Source organism: Mytilus galloprovincialis, chromosome 12 (genome assembly GCF_965363235.1).
Source record: "Mytilus galloprovincialis chromosome 12, xbMytGall1.hap1.1, whole genome shotgun sequence".
NCBI classification, from domain to species: Eukaryota; Metazoa; Mollusca; class Bivalvia; order Mytilida; family Mytilidae; genus Mytilus; species Mytilus galloprovincialis.
The window spans coordinates 21,597,625-21,622,917 of NC_134849.1; the positions used below are offsets into that span (position 1 = coordinate 21,597,625).

At 32.3% G+C, this 25,293-nt stretch overlaps 1 protein-coding gene across 1 annotated transcript; it reads right to left on the reverse strand.

Moving 5' to 3' along the window:
• Window positions 1-947: 947 nt before the first annotated feature.
• On the reverse strand, window positions 948-25,293 carry LOC143054072 (uncharacterized). The gene is made up of 11 exons (XM_076226945.1): window positions 25,161-25,293; window positions 17,310-17,366; window positions 14,159-17,089; window positions 11,862-11,955; window positions 9,686-9,772; window positions 8,555-8,608; window positions 7,984-8,081; window positions 7,180-7,281; window positions 5,903-5,981; window positions 4,272-4,427; window positions 948-1,997 (listed from the first exon to the last, which is right to left on the reverse strand). The coding sequence occupies exons 1-11, from the start codon at window positions 25,230-25,232 to the stop codon at window positions 1,930-1,932; spliced, it is 3,798 nt and encodes a 1,265-aa protein (XP_076083060.1). The 5' UTR covers window positions 25,233-25,293; the 3' UTR covers window positions 948-1,929.

A 25,293-nucleotide genomic window follows, 5' to 3' on the forward strand; every position in this document is an offset into this window, starting at 1 on the left:
GGAATCAATATAGAAATGGAATGATTTTTCAATTGTTATTACTTTACATAAGGATGTTGGCCACTCTTGTTTTTTAATTTTTGCCAGATATATATTCAGAAATGTCTAATTATATCTGTGTAGTACCAAAGAAAATTTCGGCCCATTACCACTATTTTTCTTTTTCATAATTTTATAACATATAGTTTAAAAAGTCATTTTTGTAAATCTTACAAAAACTTCCATAAATTTTGAAAGAAAAAGTTGCCAATGTTAATTGTATACAAAATCTGGAGATAATTTTTTATGGCTAATATCTCAAAATCATGGACAAGGACCCTTCCTTTTTTCTATTTTATTATTTACGTTATTTATATTCTATCAAATTATAATATTTTTTTTAAAAGGTTTGTTATTTGAAACAGGAGCAAACATACTTAATCTAAGACACAACATGTTTTCAAAAAAATGAAAAGAATGTAATTCTAATTTCAAATGCAAACAATATTATTTTCAATAAATAATGTTATTACAATTTAACCAAAAAGAACGCTTTTCTAGCAAAAGATCATTGTTAAAATAATTTTTTCCATCATATGGATTATAAAGAAGTTGCTATGAATTAATTTATACAACCTTAAAAACTAAAATATATCAAAACAAACAAAAATTTAAAAAAAAAATAAAAAATACACATACAGTAAATAAACTTTATAATTTATAGTTTTGGGAGCTCTTACATAAGAAATTATTTTGGGTCAATGCTTGGAACTGCTTTGGAATTTTCTATTTCTTTCTAGCAACATACATCCACATATCCCAAACAGTAACAAATATAACTTGCTAAAATTCCTTTCCGCACTTAAAATTTGACTTGCTAGTCAAGATCTAAATCTAGACATAATTAAATGACAAAATCCCAATTTATATCAAGTACCAAACCTGTGTTATAAAATTGGTATGTCTTTGCTACAACCCATACATTAAAGGAAACTTTTGTACTTATTTGAATATTATTTTCAACCACCCAATCTAACAGTTTTTAGAACAAAATTTAAATTTTCAGATTCCTACACATGTATTAAAGCCTTTTTTTCAAACCGAAAGTAAGTCCAAGGGAATGTAATTCAAGACTGGATCTCATACACACTGTTGACCAATCGACGGCTGAGTAATGTTAGCCACATTTATGTTAAAACGAAGAAATTAAGAAGGAAAGATCTAACAGGAATTTCCCTCCGCCATATTGGGATCGTGGTAACTTCAGTTACCATCATCTGCTTGTCAACAGTCATATAAGGATACATAGATTATCACATAATGTTTACATTTTGTTTTAAACCATATACATATGAATTAATTCAAAGTAGTTAAAAACATACATCAATCTTATTTAAAATGATTAAATAGCTTTTGTAAACATTACATTTAATTATACAATGTGTAAAATAGAGTTTTATTGTGTAGTGTTTATCTCCGGGGAAATACCTCAAGTGTATTTCAGGGGACATAAGTGATGTGTATTTCATGGGACATAACTGATGTGTATTTCATGGGACATAACTGATGTGTATTTCATGGGACATAAGTGATGTGTATTTCAGGGGACATAACTGATGTGTATTTCAGGATTACACTACAATAAATTAAAACTTAAAATAAAGCACTTTACATACAACTCAAGAAAAGTATTATAGCACATAATTAATAATGTTCTTTTAAAAAGATCAATAAATTATTTCATCCATGACTTTGTAATACATATGTGTAAGTTTATTCCATTCTGGAGTTCGCATACATCAGTAACCAGGAACTTGGGTGAAATATGGAATCTTGTGTGTTACCAATACACTTTAATCTTTCAGGCTGCCTTCTAAAGCAGCATCTCTGACAATGTCTGTATCCACTTTTCTCTCTGTTGATTGTTTTCTGTAGATCACAAGATTGTTTTCACTTTCTAATTTTCTTTATCATATTTAATGTTTTTGCCATCATTGGAGCTTTAGAGACTGGTCTAGCTGTAAATGATAAAAAACAAACATATATTCTTCATTTGTCAATAACAATTAAATGGTTAATACTGAAGCCTTTACTAAAAGCTCTGTATCTGACACATAAAAAGTAAAATAAAAAAAATACTGAACTCAGAGGAAAATCAATTCGGAAAGTCTATAATCACATGGCAAAATCAAATAACAAAACGCATCAAAAACAAATGGACAAAATCTGTCATATTCCTGACTTGGTGCAGGCATTTTCAAATGTAGAAAATGGTGGATTGAATCTGGTTTTATAGCTAGCTAAACCTCTCACTTGTATGACAGTCGCATCAAATTCCATTATATTGTCACCGATGCGTGAACAAAACAAACAGACACAATAGGTAAAAAGGTCAAAAAATAGATTTGTATATAATAATTAATATAAAAATAAATTTAATGTGTTTTAAAGTGTCACATTTAGAATTTACCTTAAATTATTAAAACTAACCCTGGTACTGTAAATTCAGAAATTGTTGGAATGTTTTTATTAATGAAAGAAATGCAAAAATATCAGGTTTGGTATTATAATTCATTCATAATTTCAGTGTAGTGATTTTACTTAACATTTTTTGTAATCACTTCAATTAGTCCATGCAATCTGTGATTCCCAATAATAAATGCATGCATTAATTTCCAAATTTATAGTACTAAGAACTCTAAATAATTGAATCACAAATGGGTGTTTTGATTTTTGTTCAATAATCACAATAAAATATATATACATTCAAAAGGTTTATGTATGTACAGTATCATGAGTATAGAATAGTTGCAGAATTTGTGAAAGAACTGATGTATTTGTCATTTCAGAATCTAAAGGAACATGGTTTTATTATTTGAACCCAAAAATTGAAAAAGGCATATGTCATTGGTTGATTCAATTTTTTTAGGAAGTTGTAAGCCTATTACAGGGTTTCGATGTATGCTTTAAAAAGTGTTATCCAGAATGCATTCGAGTCTGAAATGGTGAATTCCTGGCCTTGAAGGCATGAAACTTTGCTCAGTGCTCTGAGCACAAAAATCATGCTCGAAACATTAAATCCAGCAATTTGATTGGTTGATTTTCCAGTCTGAGTACAAAAAGAGTGCACACGCTGAAATGTCTCGCCTTCTATACTAATCATTGATATTATGTTGATAGTCCTAAGTATAAAGCTAAGCTTTATTACAACTGTCACATAAACTTAACATTAACCAAGATAACTATACAAAGACCAATGAACCTTAAAAATGAGGTCAAGGTCAGATGAACAATGCCAGGCAGACATGTACAGCTAACAATGCTTCTATACAGCATATATAGTTGACCTATTACTTATAGTTTAAGAAAAATAGACCAAAACACAAAAACTCAACACTGTGCAATGAACCGTGAAAATGAGGTCAAGGTCAAATAAAACCTGCGTGACTGACATAAAATATTTCCATACACCAAATATAGTTGACCTATGGCATATAGTATTAGATAAAAAGACCAACACTCAAAAACTTAACTTTGACCACTGAACCATGAAAATGAGGTCAAGGTCACATGACATCTGCCCGCTAGACATGTACACCTTACAATCATTCCATACAACAAATATAGTAGACCTATTGCATATAGTATGAGAAAAACAGACCAAAACACAAAAATTTAACTATAACCACTGAACCATGAAAATGAGGTCAAGGTCAAATGACACCTGCCAGTTGGACATGTACACCTTACAGTCCTTCCATACACCGAATATACTAGCCCTATTGCTTATAGTATCTGAGATATGGACTTGACCACCAAAACTTAACCTTGTTCACTGATCCATGAAATGATGTCGAGGTCAAGTGAAAACTGTCTGACAGACATGAGGACCTTGCAAGGTACGCACATATCAAATATAGTTATCCTATTACTTATAATAAGAGAGAATTCAACATTACAAAAAATCTGAACTTTTTTTTCAAGTGGTTACTGAACCATGAAAATGAGGTCAAGGACATTGGACATGTGACTGACGGAAACTTCGTAACATGAAGCATCCAGGTCTTCCACCTTCTAAAATAAAAGCTTTTAAGAAGTGAGCTAACGCCGCCGCTGCCAGATCACTATCCCTATGTCGAACTTTCTGCAACAAAAGTTGCACGCTCGACAAAAAAAAATGCTCGAAAGTTTTATGACCGTGAGGCCTGAGGTGGTATTTTTATAATTAATCATAATCAGTCATGTGATACTTCTACATATAAACTAATCCTCTGCAGTTATGTGATACATACATTTTCCCAATGGGACAACATCCATCATGCCTGGTGTGAATTTTCTAAACCTTTCTCCTGTTACATTAACACTGGTACCATACTTAAGCTGCTGCCGTCTGACTTCACGAGGTGGTTTAGCCATTGAATCTACATAGGCTAACTTTGTCTGTCGCACTGAAATAAACACACAATGTTGTCAATATATATATATATATTATATCAAATTCAACAGCAGAAGCACAACTATTTCTATGTGGAAAATAAAATCAAATACAGTTATTTCTTTATTAAACAAGAATGTGTCCTCAGTACACGAATGCCCCACTCGCACTATCATTTTCTATGTTCAGTGGACCGTGAAATTGGGGTAAAATCTCTAATTTGGCATTAAAATTAGAAAGATCATATCATAGGGAACATGTGTACCAAGTTTGAAGTCGATTGGACTTCAACTTCATCAAAAACTACCTCGACCAAAAACTTTAACCTGAAGCGGGACAGACGGATGAACGAACGAACGAACGAACGGACGCACAGACCAGAAAACATAATGCCCCTCTACTATCGTAGGGGGGGGCATAAAAAATAACATTATCTGAAAGGCCCTGATTCCACGGTTAATGTTAAGCATCCTATTTTAACTTATTCTGTAATGAAAGAAGGTGTTTTTAATTGTAAAAATTACAAGAAAAGCTGACATTGGCCAATTGCACCTGGAGACGGAAAAATTGTACAGAGTAAATACTCTTTTTCATGTCTTCCTTGATATCATCTTTAGAATTTAAACACAGTTCACCATTTCAGAAACTAAAGGACTTTGGATAAAATTATTATTCTTGAATTTTTGGTGTACGAACAATGGATTTTTGGCCAATGACATTACGTTATAATGTTCCTAAACCAATCAATTTGATTTGGTGTATGTTTCAGCCACAATGCAATTGATTCTGAAATGGTGAATTGATATACATGACAATAAACAGATTACCTCCCTTACTTTACTTACATGGATCTTTCTTGACTTGAGCAGCAGATATACTTTGCCTTATTACCTCCCTTAGATTACTTACATGGATCTTTCTTGACTTGAGCAGCAGATATACTTTGTCTTATTACCTCCCTTAGTTTACTTACATGGATCTTTCTTGACTTGAGCAGCAGATATACTTTGCCTTATTACCTCCCTTAGATTACTTACATGGATCTTTCTTGACTTGAGCAGCAGATATACTTTTGTCTTATTACCTCCCTTAGATTACTTACATGGATCTTTCTTGAATTGAGCAGCAGATATACTTTGTCTTATTACCTCCCTTAGATTACTTACATGGATCTTTCTTGACTTGAGCAGCAGATATACTTTGCCTTATTACCTCCCTTAGATTACTTACATGGATCTTTCTTGACTTGAGCAGCAGATATACTTTTGTCTTATTACCTCCCTTAGATTACTTACATGGATCTTTCTTGACTTGAGCAGCAGATATACTTTGTCTTATTACCTCCCTTAGTTTACTAACATGGATCTTTCTTGACTTGAGCAGCAGATATACTTTGCCTTATTACCTCCCTTAGATTACTTACATGGATCTTTCTTGACTTGAGCAGCAGATATACTTTTGTCTTATTACCTCCCTTAGATTACTTACATGGATCTTTCTTGACTTGAGCAGCAGATATGCTTTGTCTTATAGCTTTTAGTTTCTCTTCTCTCTCATCAGACCTCCTCTGAAAAAATAATGACAAAATGATATTTCACTACTTAACGCTCAAATAATAAATGAATAGTCCAGACAATAAGGGATGACATCAAAAGTTCAATGTAGGATAAAAAACTTAATTCACAAAGGGATATATGTAAAAATCGATTTTAGAAATATAAAACTTGCAGAAATTTTAACCCCCCACCCCCAAACTATTTGATTTAAGTTTTTTATCCTACATCGATCTTTTGATGTCGTCTCAATATGTACTGTAAACCAACTTATTTTTGCAAATACTTTATTTCACGTATGACCTTTTTCTAGTCCACTTCCTGGCTTTTTCATTTTGCAATTTTCTACTTTACTAGGTGTAGTTCAATAAAAAAAAGATGAAAGTTTTAAATGTTTGTGACGATTTATTTTCGCTTTATTTTTGTACTCTGAGACTTAAAAAATAAATGACATTTTAAATATAAAGATACCCTGCTTGGTGCTTTGTTATAGTTCAAAAACAAAATGAAAAAAAAAGATGCATGTTTCCCTGTTTTTAAAGCTACAAAATAGCCTGCCCTAAAGTTTTTTTGTCATTTTTCAATAACCAATGTTTAAGTCAGAATGTCCCTCCCATAGATTCAATTTAAAAAAAAAAAAACGGTAAAAAAAAATTAATTCTACTTATCCTATTTTTTTGAAATAGGAAACACACATATTGCTTTTTAATGTTTTTATGTTTAAACTTTCTTGAAAAATTGTCTCTTAACTTTTAAAAACTGTTCCTTACTTAAAATGCAGTTAAAATTTTGACCAGTCTAAAAAAAGAATGGTTCTAAATATGATTTTATTGGTTTGATAACCCTTTACTCCATGGAAATTATTTTTTAACATACTTGATTCGCATAGGATTTTTTCAATAAAAAAAAATCATCAGGTTTAAAGTATTGAAATGCATTGTTAAAACGAATATTTCATCAATGAAATTCCAGTCAGATATTCTCATGAATTGTTTATATTAGATACAACTTTTTTTAAGTCTGATTCTCATTTGTCTAAGGCAAGACGTTTTAACTGAGGTACTACACAGGCATCAAAAGGCGTCATTATGGAGTAAAGGGGGTGGCGTCAAAAAGCGTCATTATGGAGGAAAGGGTTATGGACAAATCATATAAAACACAGAATATTTGTGCTACTACTTTTAACAGGTGAAATATATTTAATGAGTATACCCAGTATAATTCTCTCCATGATTCCATTTCTTCTCGATCAACACCTTTAAATTCCTTGTTACAATGCTGTCTCCATAAATAATCTGAATCTTCAAGGAAGTGCTAAAAATTATAAAAAAAATTATTTATAGTATACAAGTTAACATTCAGCAGTCAATACAACGTTTTAACATGCACACTCAATTTTTTTTTTAAATCAAATATTTGGTTTCTCATTTATTTCATATTAAGCTTTTATACACAGTCTTATTATTTGTCAGTATCTTAATTCAAACCTAGAAATTTTATGCCCTTTTTTCGTTGCCTTACTGTCAATTAATGAAATTGGTACATACTACATTTGTTACTAAACTCCAGGAAATGACAATTCCGGACACAAACTATATTTCTAACAATATTTGCAAAAAGTAAAAAGCAAACAATTTTATTTTGGCCATTGGCATTTTTAATCAACATAGATAATGAAATATGATGTATATTACTTGAACCTAAATGTGCAATAAAAGTTTGTGAATTGGCAGCTGATACAAATTGTGTATATTTTTATGGAAAGATATTTAGCTTCACTATAAGTACTTCAGTTTTGCTATTTTGATAGCTGGTCTACCATTGAATGAGAACTAAGTCATATGATCTCTTGTAAGGAGTTGTCTCATTGTCATATTAGCTATCATACAACATCTTCTTTAACAATTTTATAATTGTACTTCTTGGCATTTATTTTTCACATAATACACAAAATTTCCAAAATTATGTTGAACTAATTTTTTTCGAATCTCAATTTTTATAGGGGAGATAACTTACAGGATTACAATCCTCGAGTCTGTATAAATCATTAGGTGTACATTTCTCTAGCACAGGCTTCAGTATGTAGAATGGCACACCACCAACATAATCTAAACCTGTAATAAACAATACATTAGAACAAGTGTCTCATTATAGGGTTAAAAAAAACTTAACACTTTTTTTTAACGATTGCTGATTGAAATAAATGTGCTATGGAAGAAGATGTGTTTTTGTTGCTCTTAAGCAAATATAACTTTAGCGGCATGGGGAGGCAAGTATATGTCCCCCATGTACGTAATAACAGGTATAGGAAAAGGGTTGAGATATAACTAAATGAAGTTTACCACACAGCATTTTTGTGCCTGTCCATAGTCTGACAGGAGGTCCTGGCCTATGTTAGTCTTGTACGATTTTTTTATTTTTGTTCATTGATTTGTTTTGGAGTTATGTATGACGATACTTGTCTTTTGTTGAACAATTAATGTCAGAATAGGCTGGAAAATTTGTTTTTTAACTTCTCTTGTATATTTGTACCTTTCAACAACAAAAATGTTGATGAAAATTTGTAACATATGCAGTATTTACTTACTTTCTATATTGTTCATTAGAATCTGCATACATATATCTTGTAGTTTGTACACCTCTGTAATAAAAATACAAAATGCATTAACAATAGTCATATTGTCATTTCATTTTAAAATACAGATTTTCCTTTTTGCCATGTCCTAGTTTTTTTATAGTTAACTTTTTGCTCAAAGTTTATGAATGTTGTTCACATCTACATCATTCGGTCTCTGTTGAATCGTTTAGACTCATTGGCTATCATCTTCTTTCTTTTATATGTATCTTATTGTAATGTACCATACAGCTGGTTTTTCCGAAGTCAGGTTTTGTTCATGGTACAGGTGTCTAAGTGGGACATTTAAATTTATAACATTTATCTGTGGCATGTATTATTGAGGAACATATGAGCTGCCTTGGATAAAAATAGACCTTATGCAAGTGCACGTTTACATTTACATGAATATGATTTTGATTGATTTTGTTTAACAAACAATTACAAAATGGTTGAATTTGGTCTTTGTTGAAAGGTTCATATATATCAATCCAAAGGTTCATATATATCAACCCAATTTTTTAAATATTTATAGACGTTGCATTTTTCAACTCGAAGTAAATAATTAGACGTATTTATAATCATTTGCATAAGAGCTATTTCTATCTGATACAGCTCATATGTTGTCTTCTAGATGTCTTTTAAGGGAGTTCGCTTCTCAGTTTCAAAGAAATTAACTTTTCAAAACACTAGTTTATATAGATAGGGGATTAATAAAGGAATCCAAAGAGCAAAAAAAATATATAGGTCACCGTGCTTGTTTTCGAGATATTAGCCATTGAAATTTTGGCAGGAAAATATTCTCTCTCAACTTTTCATAGCTTTATCATTGACAAGTTGACGTTCTCAAAAACTGTTAAAAAGTAATTAAAAAGACTTTTACAGATGGCTTATCATTATACATCTAAAAGATTTACAAAAAGAAAAATGGGGGTCACCGGACAAATTTTTTCAAGGCATTCAAATGGATAAAACCAGAGGATTCCGAAAATCTGACAAAAAATCTAAAACATGACAAGCCAGCTTCCTTAACATTTCATGGACTTCAACACTCATCGATTTTAACCCTAAACTGTTATACAAGTTTAAGTGGCATATACAGACCTGGAACTACAGTTGATTTCTTTCCTGAGTACACCTTTGTCCTATCATAAGTCTTTGTTCCAATCACAGACTCGTCAAAAAAAGAACCTGTAACAATTATATCATTTATATGTTTAAAAGTAATTCTGCCCTTGATTCAGTGTGTAATACATTCATTAAGTGTTTCTTCTCTTTTTTTTATAGATTAGACGGTGTTCCCGTTTGAATGGTTTTACACTAGCTTTCTGTTTGGTATGAGCCAAGGCTCCATGTTGAAAACCCTACTTTGACCTTTAATGGTTTTTCTTTTACGGATTGAGACTTGGATGTAGAGTTGTCTCATTGGCATTCATACCACATCTTCTTATATCTAATTAAGCATCATGCCCATTTTTTCAGGAAAATAAGTTTATTCAGTTCAGTTGACCTTTCACATTTAGTCATTTTCACCTGTGACACAGAATGCATTGAAGTCATGCAAGTATAATCCACATTTTTAAGCAAGTTTCTGTAATTAAACATTGTTAATATTACTGTAGATTAATTATTTTTCATTGTATACCAATTTTCGCTTAATTCATGTTAACAGGTGAACCACAAATTTTCTATAGATTTGTATGCAAAAAGGCTGTTGTCTGCTCTATGGTCGGGTTGTTGCCTCTTTGACACATTCTCAATTTTAAACTTTAGCACAGAAGTATTAGTTTTCCTCAATCCACAAAAATTGGTACCAACAAAAATAAATGAATCAATAGTACGTTATACATGTTATATTCTGTACATCCTTGTAGTCAAATTTAAAAAGTGTATGAATATAAGAACTGATCACAGGTAAGAAAGTATACCCAGATGAAATAATTCTGTGTTTTGGAACATTTGTCATCTAGAAATGATTTTTTTTTTAATACTGCGCCGTGATGGATTTCAAGGTTATTTTTATCTGTTTTACAGATTGTGTTAACTGCTCATTTAGTCCAATTTTAAACTGATAAGGCACAGAGTAATTTACATAAAGATTCATTTATATTTGTGAGCACCATTTTTTTGCAATTTTCCCTCTGATAGCATTTTCATGAATATTTGATTTTGTTGTTTTAACATTTAAGGAATGACTGTAATATTTGTTCTGTCTATGAAGAAATAACATTAAAAATTTGGTGCACACTGAATAATGCGCGTAGCGAGTTATTTAACAATGTGCACCACAATTTTTATGTTATTTCGAATAGACAGAAAAAATATTACAGTCATTTCTTATAATTTAATTCTAAATTCCATTTTAAACCGTAGAAAACCATGAAAAAACGTTGATGACGTCACGGTCACATGACTAAATTATGTCTATGGGCTGATAACAAAATAATGTCAGCCATTCAGAAGACGTGTTACATCCAAAATTAAATTATTTAAAAATGTGTACTTTGTATATTGATCTGTCATCATCATAATCATTGAACTTTTAGTTTTGTGGTTTACTGTGCCCCCAAAATTTAGAAAATTGGTATGTATACCATGTATACCATTTTATCATATATACTTGTAGAAAATAATGGTATAATTGTACCCCTTGATAAAACTAATTTGAACATATATTCATTCATCAAATTTGAAGAATTGTCTTAGATGTGTTATATGACTTTCGTTATCAACAGCTTCCGGTATATATCAACTGCTTCCGGTATATATCAACAGCTTTCGGTATATATCAACAGCTTCCGGTATATATCAACAGCTTCCGGTATATATATCAACAGCTTCCGGTATATATCAACAGCTTCCCGTTTATATCAACAGCTTCCATATATATCAACAGCTTCCCGTTTATATCAACTGCTTCCGGTATATATCAACTGCTTCCGGTTTATATCAACTGCTTCCGGTTTATATCAACTGCTTCCGGTTATATTGCATGCCTTTCTTTAAAATATTATCAGTATCGCTTTTGCTGAAGTATATATATGATAAAAAGAACATTACATGTCATTTCTCATATCAGACCCCTTATCAGCCCATGGTCAAAATCATCCCTCAAGTCTGTCGGCTCTCGGGCTGCCATCATGACCTAGAACTTATAAGGGGTCTGATATGAAAAATGCCATGTCATAATCTATATGTATCCAACAAACAATTATAAATCTTTTTCAACATTTATCAACATTCTCATCAATATGACCTGTATTAGTATAACAAATCTGACCTTTTTTAATTTCCTCTGGTGGTGGTATATATTTCTTTGGTTTATAGTCCGGCATTGGTTCTGGTAGGCCACTAGGGAAACTCTCTAGTTTGATCTGAAAATAATAATCAAAAACATTTATAATGGTCAATAATCATAATATTTCAATGTTGGTAATACATGTATTTAACTTTTATTTTTATATTAATGGAGTTTGAATATAACAGTATACATCGTGTACATGGCATATATTCACCTGAAGAAAACTGATATTCACCCCATTGAGCATCAAATGCTTTTACATGTACAATTTATATGGTAAAAAGTTTGATATACAGTTTATTTTGGTAAATAATTTTCATTCAATACTAGGTTTTTTTTTCTCTCAGAACTATATAATGTCGCTTACACCAAGTGAAGTCTGCTCCACATGACCATGATGACCTACAATGCAATTATGCATTAGGGAAATGTCCTGCATAATGAAACAACTTTTACTGGAATAAAACTGTTGATTAATATATTTTGTAGAATTAGTTCAAATCATCAATATGTCATGTATGTACACTGTACTGTGTATTGTCTGCACATTATAATAATATTATATTAGCATTAGCTGTGAAAAATCCAAACTGAGATTGATCCTCAGAGGAACCACTAGGACTGTAATGTACATCATCAGATCATGAGCTTCAATTTTCATTTTCTGCATGTAAATATAAAATTTCAATGTCTTATTTATTTTCTGCGTGTGAATATAAAATTTCAATGTGTTTTTCATTTTGTTTTTATCAAAACTGCAATCATTTGAGTCATTTTTGGTGTATCCATTTTGCTTCGAGGTAAATCTGTCAGCTAAGTCACAGGGCTCACACTACTTCAGAATTATAGGGAGAAGTGACTTCTCTTTTTGAAACTGATAGGGAGAAGTGGTGAGATTTGAAAGAGAAGTGCTCATTCGCGCGGTGCGATACAATGTTTGGATTTTACAATAGTATAAAGGGCCATATGTAAATAATGTTCTTTTTATACTGTTCAATTCATATCTGAGTAAAAAAATTACAATTAAAGTAACATTTGAAATTAAAAGTTGTTTAAGCTTGTGAGAAACTACCAACTAAATATCTAGCACTAAAAAAATAAAAAATATTTTAAAAAATGTAAAGAAATTATAATATATCAATTACAATTTAATTAAAAATTATCTTGTGTATGACATTCAGTGTTTCTCATAAAAAATATAAAAGTTATTAAGCTGGGCCATAATATGTTGATATTAGTGTAATAGTCTCAGAGTTAAGCAACTTTAATCAATAGTTTGAAACAATCCATAAAAAAATATATGGAATTATAACACCAATCAATTAGATGTAACCAAAAGTCTCTTAATGCGTGTGGAATGCGTAATTTTTCCCTTTGGGATCAATATTCTTCTGTCAGCTGTTCCATCCGTGCGTCCGTAGTAATTATTGTAAAAGTACGGATTTCGGTCATAGCTGGTCCGGTTCAGATCCGAAGATTAGAAATCGGTCAATGGCGGACGAATGCAAGAAAATTTACAAAAATAAACGATGTTTGACAAGTTATTTGGAAAGGAACATGACGTTTTTAATGCAATAAATGGATTAAAATTTACTGGAGGCAACTTTTATCATGTTTAAATGAAGTAACAAACTTATTTTGCCGCCGAAATTGAGGTTGATGTACGTTTTCGAGTAACAAGCACCGGTACTTACGGAAATGCACGAAGTGATAAAAAGTTGTATTTTTATCAAATAACCTGCTACACACTGCGAAGACAATGCTTCAACCTCTTTTCAAAAGATAATGAATCGTTTATGTCTGAATTTCTTTAATTATCAATAAAAATTTGATGTTTCATCAACTTAGTAAAAATTGAAAATGTCCGATGACGGAAGCGACTGAAAGCGACTGTCGTCAAGAACAGGGCGATTTGTTTTCGCTTTTGGGGATCGGGGAAAGCGAAGTGACGGTCGGGAAGGCGACTTCTTCGCCCAAGTCGCCTGGTAGCGTGAGCCCTGAGTCATTGTACATGTAAGTATTGGCTTTAACACACTTATATTATTTTTGTTGATCTAATGCTGATGATATTTGGATTTTCATAGTGTTGTTTGGTTGCTGTTTATTGACATATTAATGATTACCTTTTATTCATACATGTACATCACATAATATATTTGTTTTGACATGTTTGATGACCCTTATATTTGTTGCCCTTATCACAATGCTTATATTAACAAATAAACACTCCAAATTTTCTCTAATAATATAATATGTACATCATGTACAATACCAACCTGCTTAGTAACTGGCTTTTCCAACTGTGTTTCAGATTTTCTTTTACTACCACTTTGCTGATATTTGTCTGGTTTTTCCTGCTTAATCTTTACTGAGTTGCTTCCCTTTGCATCAGATTTACTTCCCTTGTTGTCAGAAGACTTATTTCCAGTTGATTTATCCCCTTCTGTTCCCTTCTTTTTTATTTTGAATTTAGATATTAACTCTGTATATTTACTGTCCACCTCTCTTTTCTTTACTTTCTTTTTCAGGTCTGCCAATAGAGTATCATCAAATGACTTCCCTGAGCTGTTTGATTTACCACTTGACTTTTGAGATTTTGAAGATTTATGATTTTCACTTTCACTTGTAACTTTGCACTTTTTACTATTCGATTTATCAGTATCACGACTAGAACTTGAGGATTTTTTATGTTTGTTTCTTTTTAAGGACGGCAGAGGTAATAGCGGACTGTCATATCCTTCAGTTAATCCATTTTCTAACAAAGAATCGGCAAAACCATCAAAATCATCAAGACTATAGTTTTTCGCTTCATGATCAATATATTTCATCCGTTCTTTCACACTCTTTTCTATATCTTCAAATGAAAAATTCTCCTCCAAATTTTCATTATAATTATCATTTTCAAAATCACCAATACCCATACCCCAAGAATTTTCCAAAGGTTTGATCTTATTCTCTTCATGTTTTTGTTCACTTTCCGTCAAATCGTTTCCATCTGAATCCATTGATTGAGAATATTTAACTTTTTCTTCACAATTTGAGATTATATTCTTTGCCAGTTCTGCCATGATGTCACTTGCGCTCTTATGTTTATCTGAATTTGTATTTGCTTTTTCATCTGAATCTCTTTTGCGTTTATCAGAGTGGCTAGAACGACTTGAATGTTTATCTTTTTTATCAGATTCACTTCGATCCTTGCTTTTAGAATCAGAACTACTACGATGTTTGTGAGACTTGTCTGATTCACTTTGATGCTTGTGAGACTTGTCTGATTCACTTTGATGCTTGTGAGCAGAATCACTATTATGTTTGTGCTTATCATCCTTCTCATTCTTTTTGTCTTTCTCTCTTTTATCAGAGTCCTTACTTTTTCTATCAGATTCAGAGCTGTGCTTTGATCCTGAACGATGTTTATCACTACTAGAACTGGAGTGTTTTTTATCTGACCTACTTTTATCAGTTGACTCTGATCTCTCTTTCCTGTGATTGTTCTCTGAACTGTTCTTTGTATCTTTCTTTTCACTAGATTTATGAGATCGTTCATGTTCACTTTTCTCACTGCTGTGTTTTTTATCAGAATTATCTTTACTAGATGCACGACTACTACGATGTTTTTCATTTGAACTTTTTTCACTACTAGAATGCTTTTCGTCTTTTTTATTCCTTTTTTCACTCCCAGAATGCTTTTCATCTTTTTTATCACTTTTTTCACTCCCAGAATGCTTTTCGTCTTTTTTATCACTTTTTTCACTCCCAGAATGCTTTTCGTCTTTTTTAACACTTTTTTCACTCCCAAAATGCTTTTCGTCTTTTTTATAACTTTTTTCACTCCCAGAATGCTTTTCATCCTTTTTCCTTTCTTTTTCATGATGATCACTGTTTTTATGGCTACTTTCAGTCCTATGAGAAAATTTTTCGCTTGGATTCGCAGATTGTTTTTCACTCTTTTCTTCCTTACTATTTCTGTGACTTTCACTATGTTTTTTATCCGAATTTTTGTCACTTAAATGTTTTTCATCTTTGCTATTTTTATCAGACTTGTGACTTCCACTTCCATGTTTTTTATCAGAACCACTTTGCTCACTTTTACGATCTTTATCACTTGAGTGTTTAATATCTTTATCACCAGAACGTTTATGATCAGTATCACTTTTGTGTTTGTTATCAGAGCTACTTTTGTGATTAGTCTCACTACTTCGACTTCTACTCTTGTGTTCGTTTTCTAAATGTTTACTATCAGATGTTTCTTTGCTACTTTTATGGCTTTCACTTCGATGACTACTTTCCGATTTCTTGTCATCTTTGCTACTTTTATGGCTTTCACTTCGATGACTACTTTCCGATTTCTTGTCATCTTTGCTACTTTTATGGCTTTCACTTCGATGACTACTTTCCGATTTCTTGTCATCTTTGCTACTTTTATAGCTATCACTTTTATTTTTCTCTTTCTTATCGTCTGATTTTGTTTCTTTATTGTCTTTTTTATCCAACTTTATATCACTTTTTTCACTAGAATGTTTACTCTTATTCTGACTATGTCTGTGTTTTTCCTCTGTATGTTTGTCCTTGTGTTGTTTATCATGTTTATCCTGAGAATGTTTTTTATCTTTATCACTAGAGAGTTTTTTATCAGATGAATGATGACTTGAATGAGATGACTTGTGCTCTTTATGAGATTTTTCAGATTTTTTATCATTACTACTCTCATGTTTTTCACTTTTACTAGATTTGTGTTTTTCTATTTCATGTCTTTTATCCCTATCTTTAGATGACTCATGTCTGTGAGGAGCCTTTTCAGGTTTACTTTCTGCTTTTTTATCATGGTGGTTTTTAGACCTACTATCACCCTCAACATTTTTCCTATGTTGATTTTCTTTTTCCACATGACTATCATCACTAGATTCATTATCAGGTGATGGAGATCTACTTCCTGATTGGTTGCTATCAGGTGATTGAGATCTGGGTGTTGATTGGTCCTCCTCAGGTGAAGGTGACCTTTGTTCTGAATAATTACTTCCAGGTGACTCTGATCCTCTTTCTGATTGGTCATTTTGATCTTCACTGACTTCAGCCTCATTTTCCTTCTCCAATCGTATTGCTTCTTCAGCAACCATCATTTTCCATTTAAAGACCAAGGCTTTAGCATACATCCCCACTTCACCATCCTCCTTTCTAAATCCATTCACAGTCTTTCCAATACCAGTTGCCTTTAAAACATAACAGTAGATTATTACATGTGTTGCCTTTAAATCATAACAGCAGATTATTACATGTGTTGCAAAGACATAATGTGATATCCCTGTTAAAAAAAAATCACTAAATATTTTTTACATTATTGTAACAAAATCCTTTGTTTTCACTCATCTGATAAGTTACACACAATACAAGGGATTCATTATTATCCATTGGAAACAAATTTTCACTTACCTGCAAAACATCAACATTTATTGGTAGATCTGATAGTCTTCTAACAATATGAAGCACCTGCAAGTACATAAAGTATATCAAATCAAATTTGAGGTTATTGTTATCTTATTTAATAAGAAATTACTTAAATGAACTGGCTGAAAGTGTGTTAAAAGCTGCTAAATCTCACAGAATGTCTACTTGTTAGTGCTAATCATCTTTGGTTGTACACAAAGTATGTTTTAATGGAAAAAAACTCTGGTTCAAGGTGCAGTACAATAAATTTAACCCATACTCACAAGTGGTGTCAAGGGAGAGCTGAAAATTCAGTCCCTGAAATTTTCTCCCCACAGCGGGGATCGAACCAGGAACCTTTGTGTTTGTAGTCCGATGCAATAACCCCTATACCAAGGCTCTAATCATAATGTATATATATATGTTTATCCATCTGATGAGTTAAGCCTGTTTCAACTGATTTTTATAGTTGATTCTTATATTGAACTGTTACACCACTGTCCCAGTTTAGGGGGAGGTTGGGATTCCCCTAACATGTTTAACCCCGTCACATTCTGTATATGTGCCTGTCCCAAGTCAGGAGCCTGTAATTCAGTGGTTGTCGTTTGTTTATGTGTTACACATATTTGTTTTTTGTTCATTTTTTGTACATTAATTAGGTCATTAGTTTTCTCTTTTGAATTGTTTTACATTGTCATTTCAGGCCTTTTATAGCTGACTATGCAGTGTTCCAGCTAGGATTTGAAAATAGAGGGGCGTGTTTTTAAAAAAGGGCACTTTAGCGCGTTCTCACTGAAAAAAAATCAAATACTCAATTTTACCACATAATGAATATACAAGTTTAAAAAACATTTATTTAGAACATATAAGTTAAAATCAAACTGAGAGCACTAATAGTCATTACTACATGTATATATTCATTTCTCTTTCAGAACTACAGATTGTTCAAAGAAGAGTTCAAATGCAAATAAATATTATACAACATTGACAAGTCTTCTGTTTTTCTTTTTGAAGAAGGTTGTAACACATTGATCAAGAATTTTTTCAAATTTAGTTTCATCACAGTTTAATTTTACAGTTAATATTTTTGTTAATGTCTGTGTTTTCAAGTTTGCCCTGTGACTTGTCTTAATCAATTTGACCTGAGAGAATATTCTCTCCACCTCTGCTGTACTGAGTGGTTGTATTATTGCAACACTGAATAGTTTTGCAACAAGAGGGTACATAGATAATAGGTTTTTATCCTTATGACAAGGTGAATGAAATAACTCTAGCAGGTAAGGAACGATCTGTAAGTTCTGCTGATGACACAAGAGCTATAAAGTCCTGCCATTGAATAAGGAGAGTTTCAGGGTCCATGTCAAATGTATTTGCCAGAGCTTCTATCTCTGTATAACCATACATTGTTTCAATGTTGTCTGTTCCTGTAAGGTCTAAAATGGCCAACTGATCGATTGTGTCAGCATCCTTAAATCTAACTGTTATATTTTCAATTAATCCATTGAGAAAGCACTCTCTGACTTTAGTGTCAAAATCTACTGGGGTCGGGTCAGTAATGTTACATGTGCTTCTCAAATGTTCCTCTTTTTGAAGCCATGGGCCATTCTGGGTCTTTCTTGTTGTCAACAAATTGACAGTTTTCTCCACACTTGTTCTAATGTTGCCAAGATGAACATCCCTCTTCTGAAAAACAAGTGAGAGGCTACAAATGTGTGGCAGCACATCTCCAAGTAGCAAAACTGCTTTCAGCATGGCAGGATCTTTAAGATTTTTAAGCAGACCATTTCCCACTGGATCAGTTCGAATTTCTGCAGACTCTAAATGAACAACAAGAGACCTGTATGATCGTGCAATTGAGGATATTGCTTGATCATGACTTAGCCAGCGATGATGTTTTGCTAGTTTAATAGCCAAAGGTGCCTGATCAAAAGCTTTCTGTATTTCTTTAAGTCTATCAGTGTTGCAGCAGCTATATTTATAATACTTATATAAAGCTTCAAGCACCTGGTCAAGCTTCTTCATGAGTGGAATTTGCTTAAAACTGTCTCTGCAGGCAAGGGCTAAACGGTGATCTCTGCAATGATGTGTCAAAAGGTGAGGGTTAAGGTCCTTCAGTTGTTTGGAAACACCATTAATGCGGCCTGTAAAAACGGCTGCACCATCTGATGCAAATCCTGCCATATCTTGAATTGAAAGTTCACGGCTACTTAATTCATCTGTTATAGCTTCAGTTATGTTATCTGCTTTTGCATTTGGCAATTCAATGTCTGTTAAGAATCCATTTTGAACTTTACCATCCTTGCTAATGTAACGTGTACAAATAGCTAAATGCTTAATTGTCCTGTTATCGGTAACTTCATCTACCATTGTAGCATAACATGGACTGGCTTTCATATCATCCAACAGCAGTTGATGTACTTTTGAACTTAAGATTTCCAACAACTCATGAACTGTATCCCAGCTTGAATAAGTTGCATTTTTAGCTAAACGAAGTTTAGATAAATCTGTTGCTCCAACATCAATGCAGAGATTAACTGTTGATCCAAATAAGTCAAGTGGCAAGTGATGGCGCAGAATAAAAAAAAGAACTTTCAGAGCATCCTTCACTGCTTTTTGTGCACCAGTAGATATATTAGAAGCCATGTCATCAATGGTGTGTGCCATATCTAAAGTTATTGCATATTTATGTTGTTCACTGTCTTGATGGATTTGTATCTTATCTTTGCACAACAGTTTATAACCTACAGTAGACCATGTCTGACTTCCATTACTTCCGTGTGATTGATGCTTGTTACAAAGTTTGCAAAGCATGACATCAACTAATGTTCCATCCTCACTAAAGTCTTTGTCAAAATATAATCAGGAATACTGTTTCAACCAATTATTATTTATACCAACTTTGTGTTTCCCACTAGGATTTCTTGTTCGTATGGAGGAACGAAGTGTAGGGTTAGGATTTTCTTCATTTTCTTGTATTTGTGGTTGTATAGGAGTTTCGGCTGTCTCAATTACAATTTCAGGGGTCTCATTTCCATCATTACTGAAAGAAGATAGGGAGAGTGGGGTAACTTAAAATTTACACTGACTGAATTTAATAGGACTTTCGAGAGCTCCGTAATCGGCACAATAATAAATTAATTCAATTTTGAAAGTTTATTATCAATTCAACAAGCATCTCAGTATATTTCAGTATATTTCATGTTGAGCGTATTAAATAATATCAATATTAACGGTTAGTCAAAACAGATTTCAATTCAAGAAAAAGGATATAAAAATCGGACTTTAGAGTGCTCCGTAATCGGCGGAATTTACAATAGAGTCTAGAGAAACAATTGCGATATCTGATAGAAACCTTTCATCTTCTCGATTTTTCATAAAAGTAAAGAATTAAATTATTGTTTTACCTTTGATGGTCATTATTCTTGAAAAAAGATGTAATAGACTGGCAAGTCTTTGATATTTTCTTCTTGTCATTTTCGAGTTGGTCAATTTTTCTTTTTTTCGTCGGCATTTTGCGTGTTCACGATTTACAATATACTGTCTATTGGAATGATTCTTTTTTAATGAAAGTTATTTTATAAATAACAAATACAATAGAAATGAACATCGTTCACATTTATTTTATAAATTCTCTTTTGCATCGTCAGGTGTAAAAATAATCAATTCATTTAACTTCGATGTTTGGTGCTTCAGGGCAAAGGGATTAGACAGGGTCGTAAATTTCACCTGGTTAAGTAATTGACTCTAATCAAATAGGTGATTATATGCAGGTAACAAGTGTCAACAATTTTAATCTGTTGTCTTAATGAAGCGTGTGTATAAAGAACTCAACGAAATGGCGACGACATGAGGAAAAAAGATCGTTTTTTAAACTTTTTTTCAAAAGGGCACAGAGGGGCGCAGGGGCGCTTAAAAAAGGCAGAGGGGCGCAAAATTTCGTGGGCGCAGCTCGGCGCCCCTCCATTTCATGCTAGCTGGAACACTGCTATGTGGTATGGGCTTTGCTCATTGTTGAAAGCCGTACGGTGACCTATAGTTGTTAATTTCTGTGTCATTTGGTCTCTTGTGGAGAGTTGTCTCATTGGCAATCATACCACATCTTTTTTATATATCTTTCATTTTTTTTTTATTACAAATGCGACATGAAGTGTGATGGGATTGCTTCCCTTAGTTAATGTGGTTAATACTTAGTTAGCATTAGCTCAGTCGGTATATAAGCTGCCTTGTAGCAAAGAGGAGGGTCGTAATGGGGGTACTTTCATGACATAGAGTGGTAATAATGCTTGCCAAATGACGTTAACTGTAATTGTTGGTCACCGTGTATCATCGTACAGCGGATATAGGTACAAAAAAAATAACCAAGTGGGAGTGAGCGATTTTGATCTTACACGGTAATGAAAAATCGTTGTTTTGTTCACATAATAACAATTTGTACTTCAATCTAAACATAATTGCTGTTTTAAGAAATGATTTGGTCGTAGGTTGATGATTAAAGATATGGACCATAATTTGCTATTGGGCTCTGTTTCCTATAACTATAGAAAAGTGATAAAATTTGAATTACTGTAAGAAAAGTTGTAACTACATCTGCAGATGCCATTATTTTTATTAACATACAAGTGTATGCTACTCTTCCCTAGAAAAAAAATTGAAATATACGAATTTCAAAGATTCTACAACCGTATTTTTGTGTCGTTTCTCGCGTTACTTTTTGCTTCTGAAGAGCATAACGCTGACTGATTTATAGATAATCGTCACCGGCAAATTCGTAACTTTTGCTTTCAAATAACAAAGAACATCGACCAATAAGAATAGTGAGAAGAAAATGCCGAGAACTATAAGTATTTATGTAGCAGATGTAAGAACAGTGGCGTGATTTTTGTGTCCGATTTCGTAACGCAAATTTTAGATGATGTAATCTGCTTTGTTGTAATAGAATTCTTAAAAACAATATGCAAATATGAACTCTCGCGAGATGTTCAAACAGGTAAATCAGAGATGATTTACATTCTTGTTTTGATCTTCGTAATAATTAAGTAAGAAAATGACGTTATCGTTATGCGTTACATTTCACACGAAACAGAAGTCCAGTTATTTATTAAAATTGTTTTTGTCCTTAAGTTCTAATCATTTCCACTCATACGTGAAACATGTGACTAACATGTGATCACGCCCTTACAGCCGGACATACGATATACTAGTTCTAAACATTGTTTTTGTTTCCAACGGGATGTTAGCAAACATAATCTGTAGACTTGTTTCGACTTGTTTAAAAAAGGAAAATACAATTTTCAAAGAGATTGCGCCGGGGGTCTATTATTATTCCTATGTGCATAATGTTACATACGATCTTGTGTGAAAATAAATGCCCAATGACTTGACAAAATCGATTTCAAATTTGACCGACGTTTAAACACACTACGTTTCCCAATAACGATGTAAAGGGTCCTTGGAAAATTCAATCGAAATTACGTCTCTTATCATGGTGCCGATGTTCGTTGGATTGATTTTGCTTCAGCAGTAAATATTACTGGATATTTTAGGTGAATAAAGATAATTAAATGAAAAATGCATGTTAATATACCGTTACACTAGGAATGTACAAAGTTGGTAACTTTGTCACAATTTTTAATTATTTTTTTTTATTCATGTTCTGCAAACACTTTTCAGAAACGCAATAAACTTGTCAAAGGAAAAGTAAACTTTTACCAGGCATGACTTGAAAGGAAGTACTTTATTGATTTTAGCCCACTAAAGTAGGTTAAAATGTAAAAACCATGTAGATGGTGTACAGGTCACAAATATCACATGGTGCCTATTTTAAAGATTTTAATTCCAAGTTAAAAGTTTTTTTCTTTACTGGATTTAAAGAATTTTACATTGCCAATGATTTGGAATAAATTTTATATAACTGGAATTTCAAAACCAAATATAAATATATTTTTTTGGCCAAGATACAACGATTATGGTATCCTGTATCAATGAAGAAAATATGGAAAATTCTGAATAAATTGTACTAATTGTTTTCAAAACAAGCACATATTTAGGAGTTTTATAATACTGTTACATTTAAGATGGATTTTAAGAAAAAGTATACTGTTCAGATTATTTTAAGCAGATTTTGCAATAAAATAAAACTAAAAAAATGCTTTCGGTTTCTTATGGTTTCCTGTCACGTTTAAAAAAAACTTTAATATAACATTGAAAATAGATTTTAAATATTAACATGAAGCAAGTAACACTAGTAATGGTGTTTATTTATGCCTTTTGAATTATATTGTGCAAAATAAAGAAAATAAAGATTGGTTTCCTGTTTGGTTTCCTGTCACGTAAACGGTGAATCAAAATGTATTAATTTTTTCTCGAAAAAACTCAATTGTTCTATTCATACTACTCTAACACCAACACAACCCACAAAATAAAAGTTAAAATTTTAGCACTTATAAAAAAGGATACAAAAAGAAACCAAAGGCTGAATACCAAATTATGGTCCATATCTCATTATTTTCCCAAAACAAGAGGGTACTAAAAGCATGTGCAAATACTTGTAAAAGAAGTTGGTCCTCGTCTCATCCGATATTATTCTATATTCATTGCAGCTCTTTTTCTGACAGAAGATCAATGTGTGTGTGTAATAAGTATAGCTGTTTCAATAATCGGCATTGAAATCTTTCATACATGTTATTTTTCGATATTTTATCCCATAAGAAGCATTGTGTACAGTGTTTAGCTGACCACATAAATCCTTATGTACGGTGCATAGTTAAGATGTTGTACACCGTACACAAAAACTTTATTTTAATACTCGTTTATTACCCAAAAAGTTTTAAGGAATGAGTAATCACAGGTAGGTTTATGATTAATAACTATTACTTTTGCCCTGTATTAGGTTTCTTTCAGATAAAACATGTAAATGTCTCAACAACTGTATCTAAATTGAAAGTTGGTGTTGACATTCACAACTATTTGCGCATGAACAAGTTAATTGTATCAATATCAGTAGAATATCAAAGTTGTTTTATGAATAGGAAAAAAATGATGCGAAAATTATTTGGGAGCAGGAATTTCAAATGTTGAGAAATGTACATTGAATATTGATAAAGCAAATCAAAGATTTTCGGTACCGTGTAATGTCAAAATCAATCATGCCTGCTTGATTAGTACCTATATCCGGTGTACTGATGATACACGGTGTTGGTGCATGATGATAAAAAATACAACTTCTTTTAGACAAAATAATGAATGATTTAATTTTTACGAATCCTGTAAAACATGTTTTTTCCAAATATAACGGTAATGATAATTATTTGAGACCTCCAACAAATCAGGATGAGGATATATTTTGAAGAATTATGGTAAAATTTAAACCAATTTGACGCCAACGGTAGCCGAAAATTACTGTAAGAAGCCTGGCGGTAAAGGATATTACTACCCTCACAGATAGCCTGGGTTCAGATCCCAGTGGAGAAGTGATTTTGTAAGAAGAATCATGCTCTATTGTTACAGAGTATCAAATGTGCATTAGAAGCAAAGAGAGCCGACACTGCAAATATGGACCCATAAATTTTCTTAAGCAACTAAAGCAAGTCATTTAAGAACTTTTAAGTCAGCAACAGGGAAATAAAGATGTCTGTGTTCCACAAAGAGGCCATGGTTTAATAACAAGTCATGATAATGAAGGAATATCTGCAAGAAATACGTCCCATTTCTAAGGTCGAAATAGTTACAATCTTTTAGCATGTTTACTTTGCACTCGGAAATTTAAAACCGATATCAAAACTAACAAAAGTCTGTCACTTTCAAGAATATAGAACTTTTGACAGCAATCATTAAAGGTTCGGGTAATTTGAAATATACCTTGTCTGTATCATTTTTGCTTGCATTTAAATACGATTTGTATTTTAAAACTTTGTTGGTTATGTCAGCCATCCCATCTGTTTTCGTGTCGATATATGCCGAGCTAGTCAAAATAGAAATTTAACAACTTCCG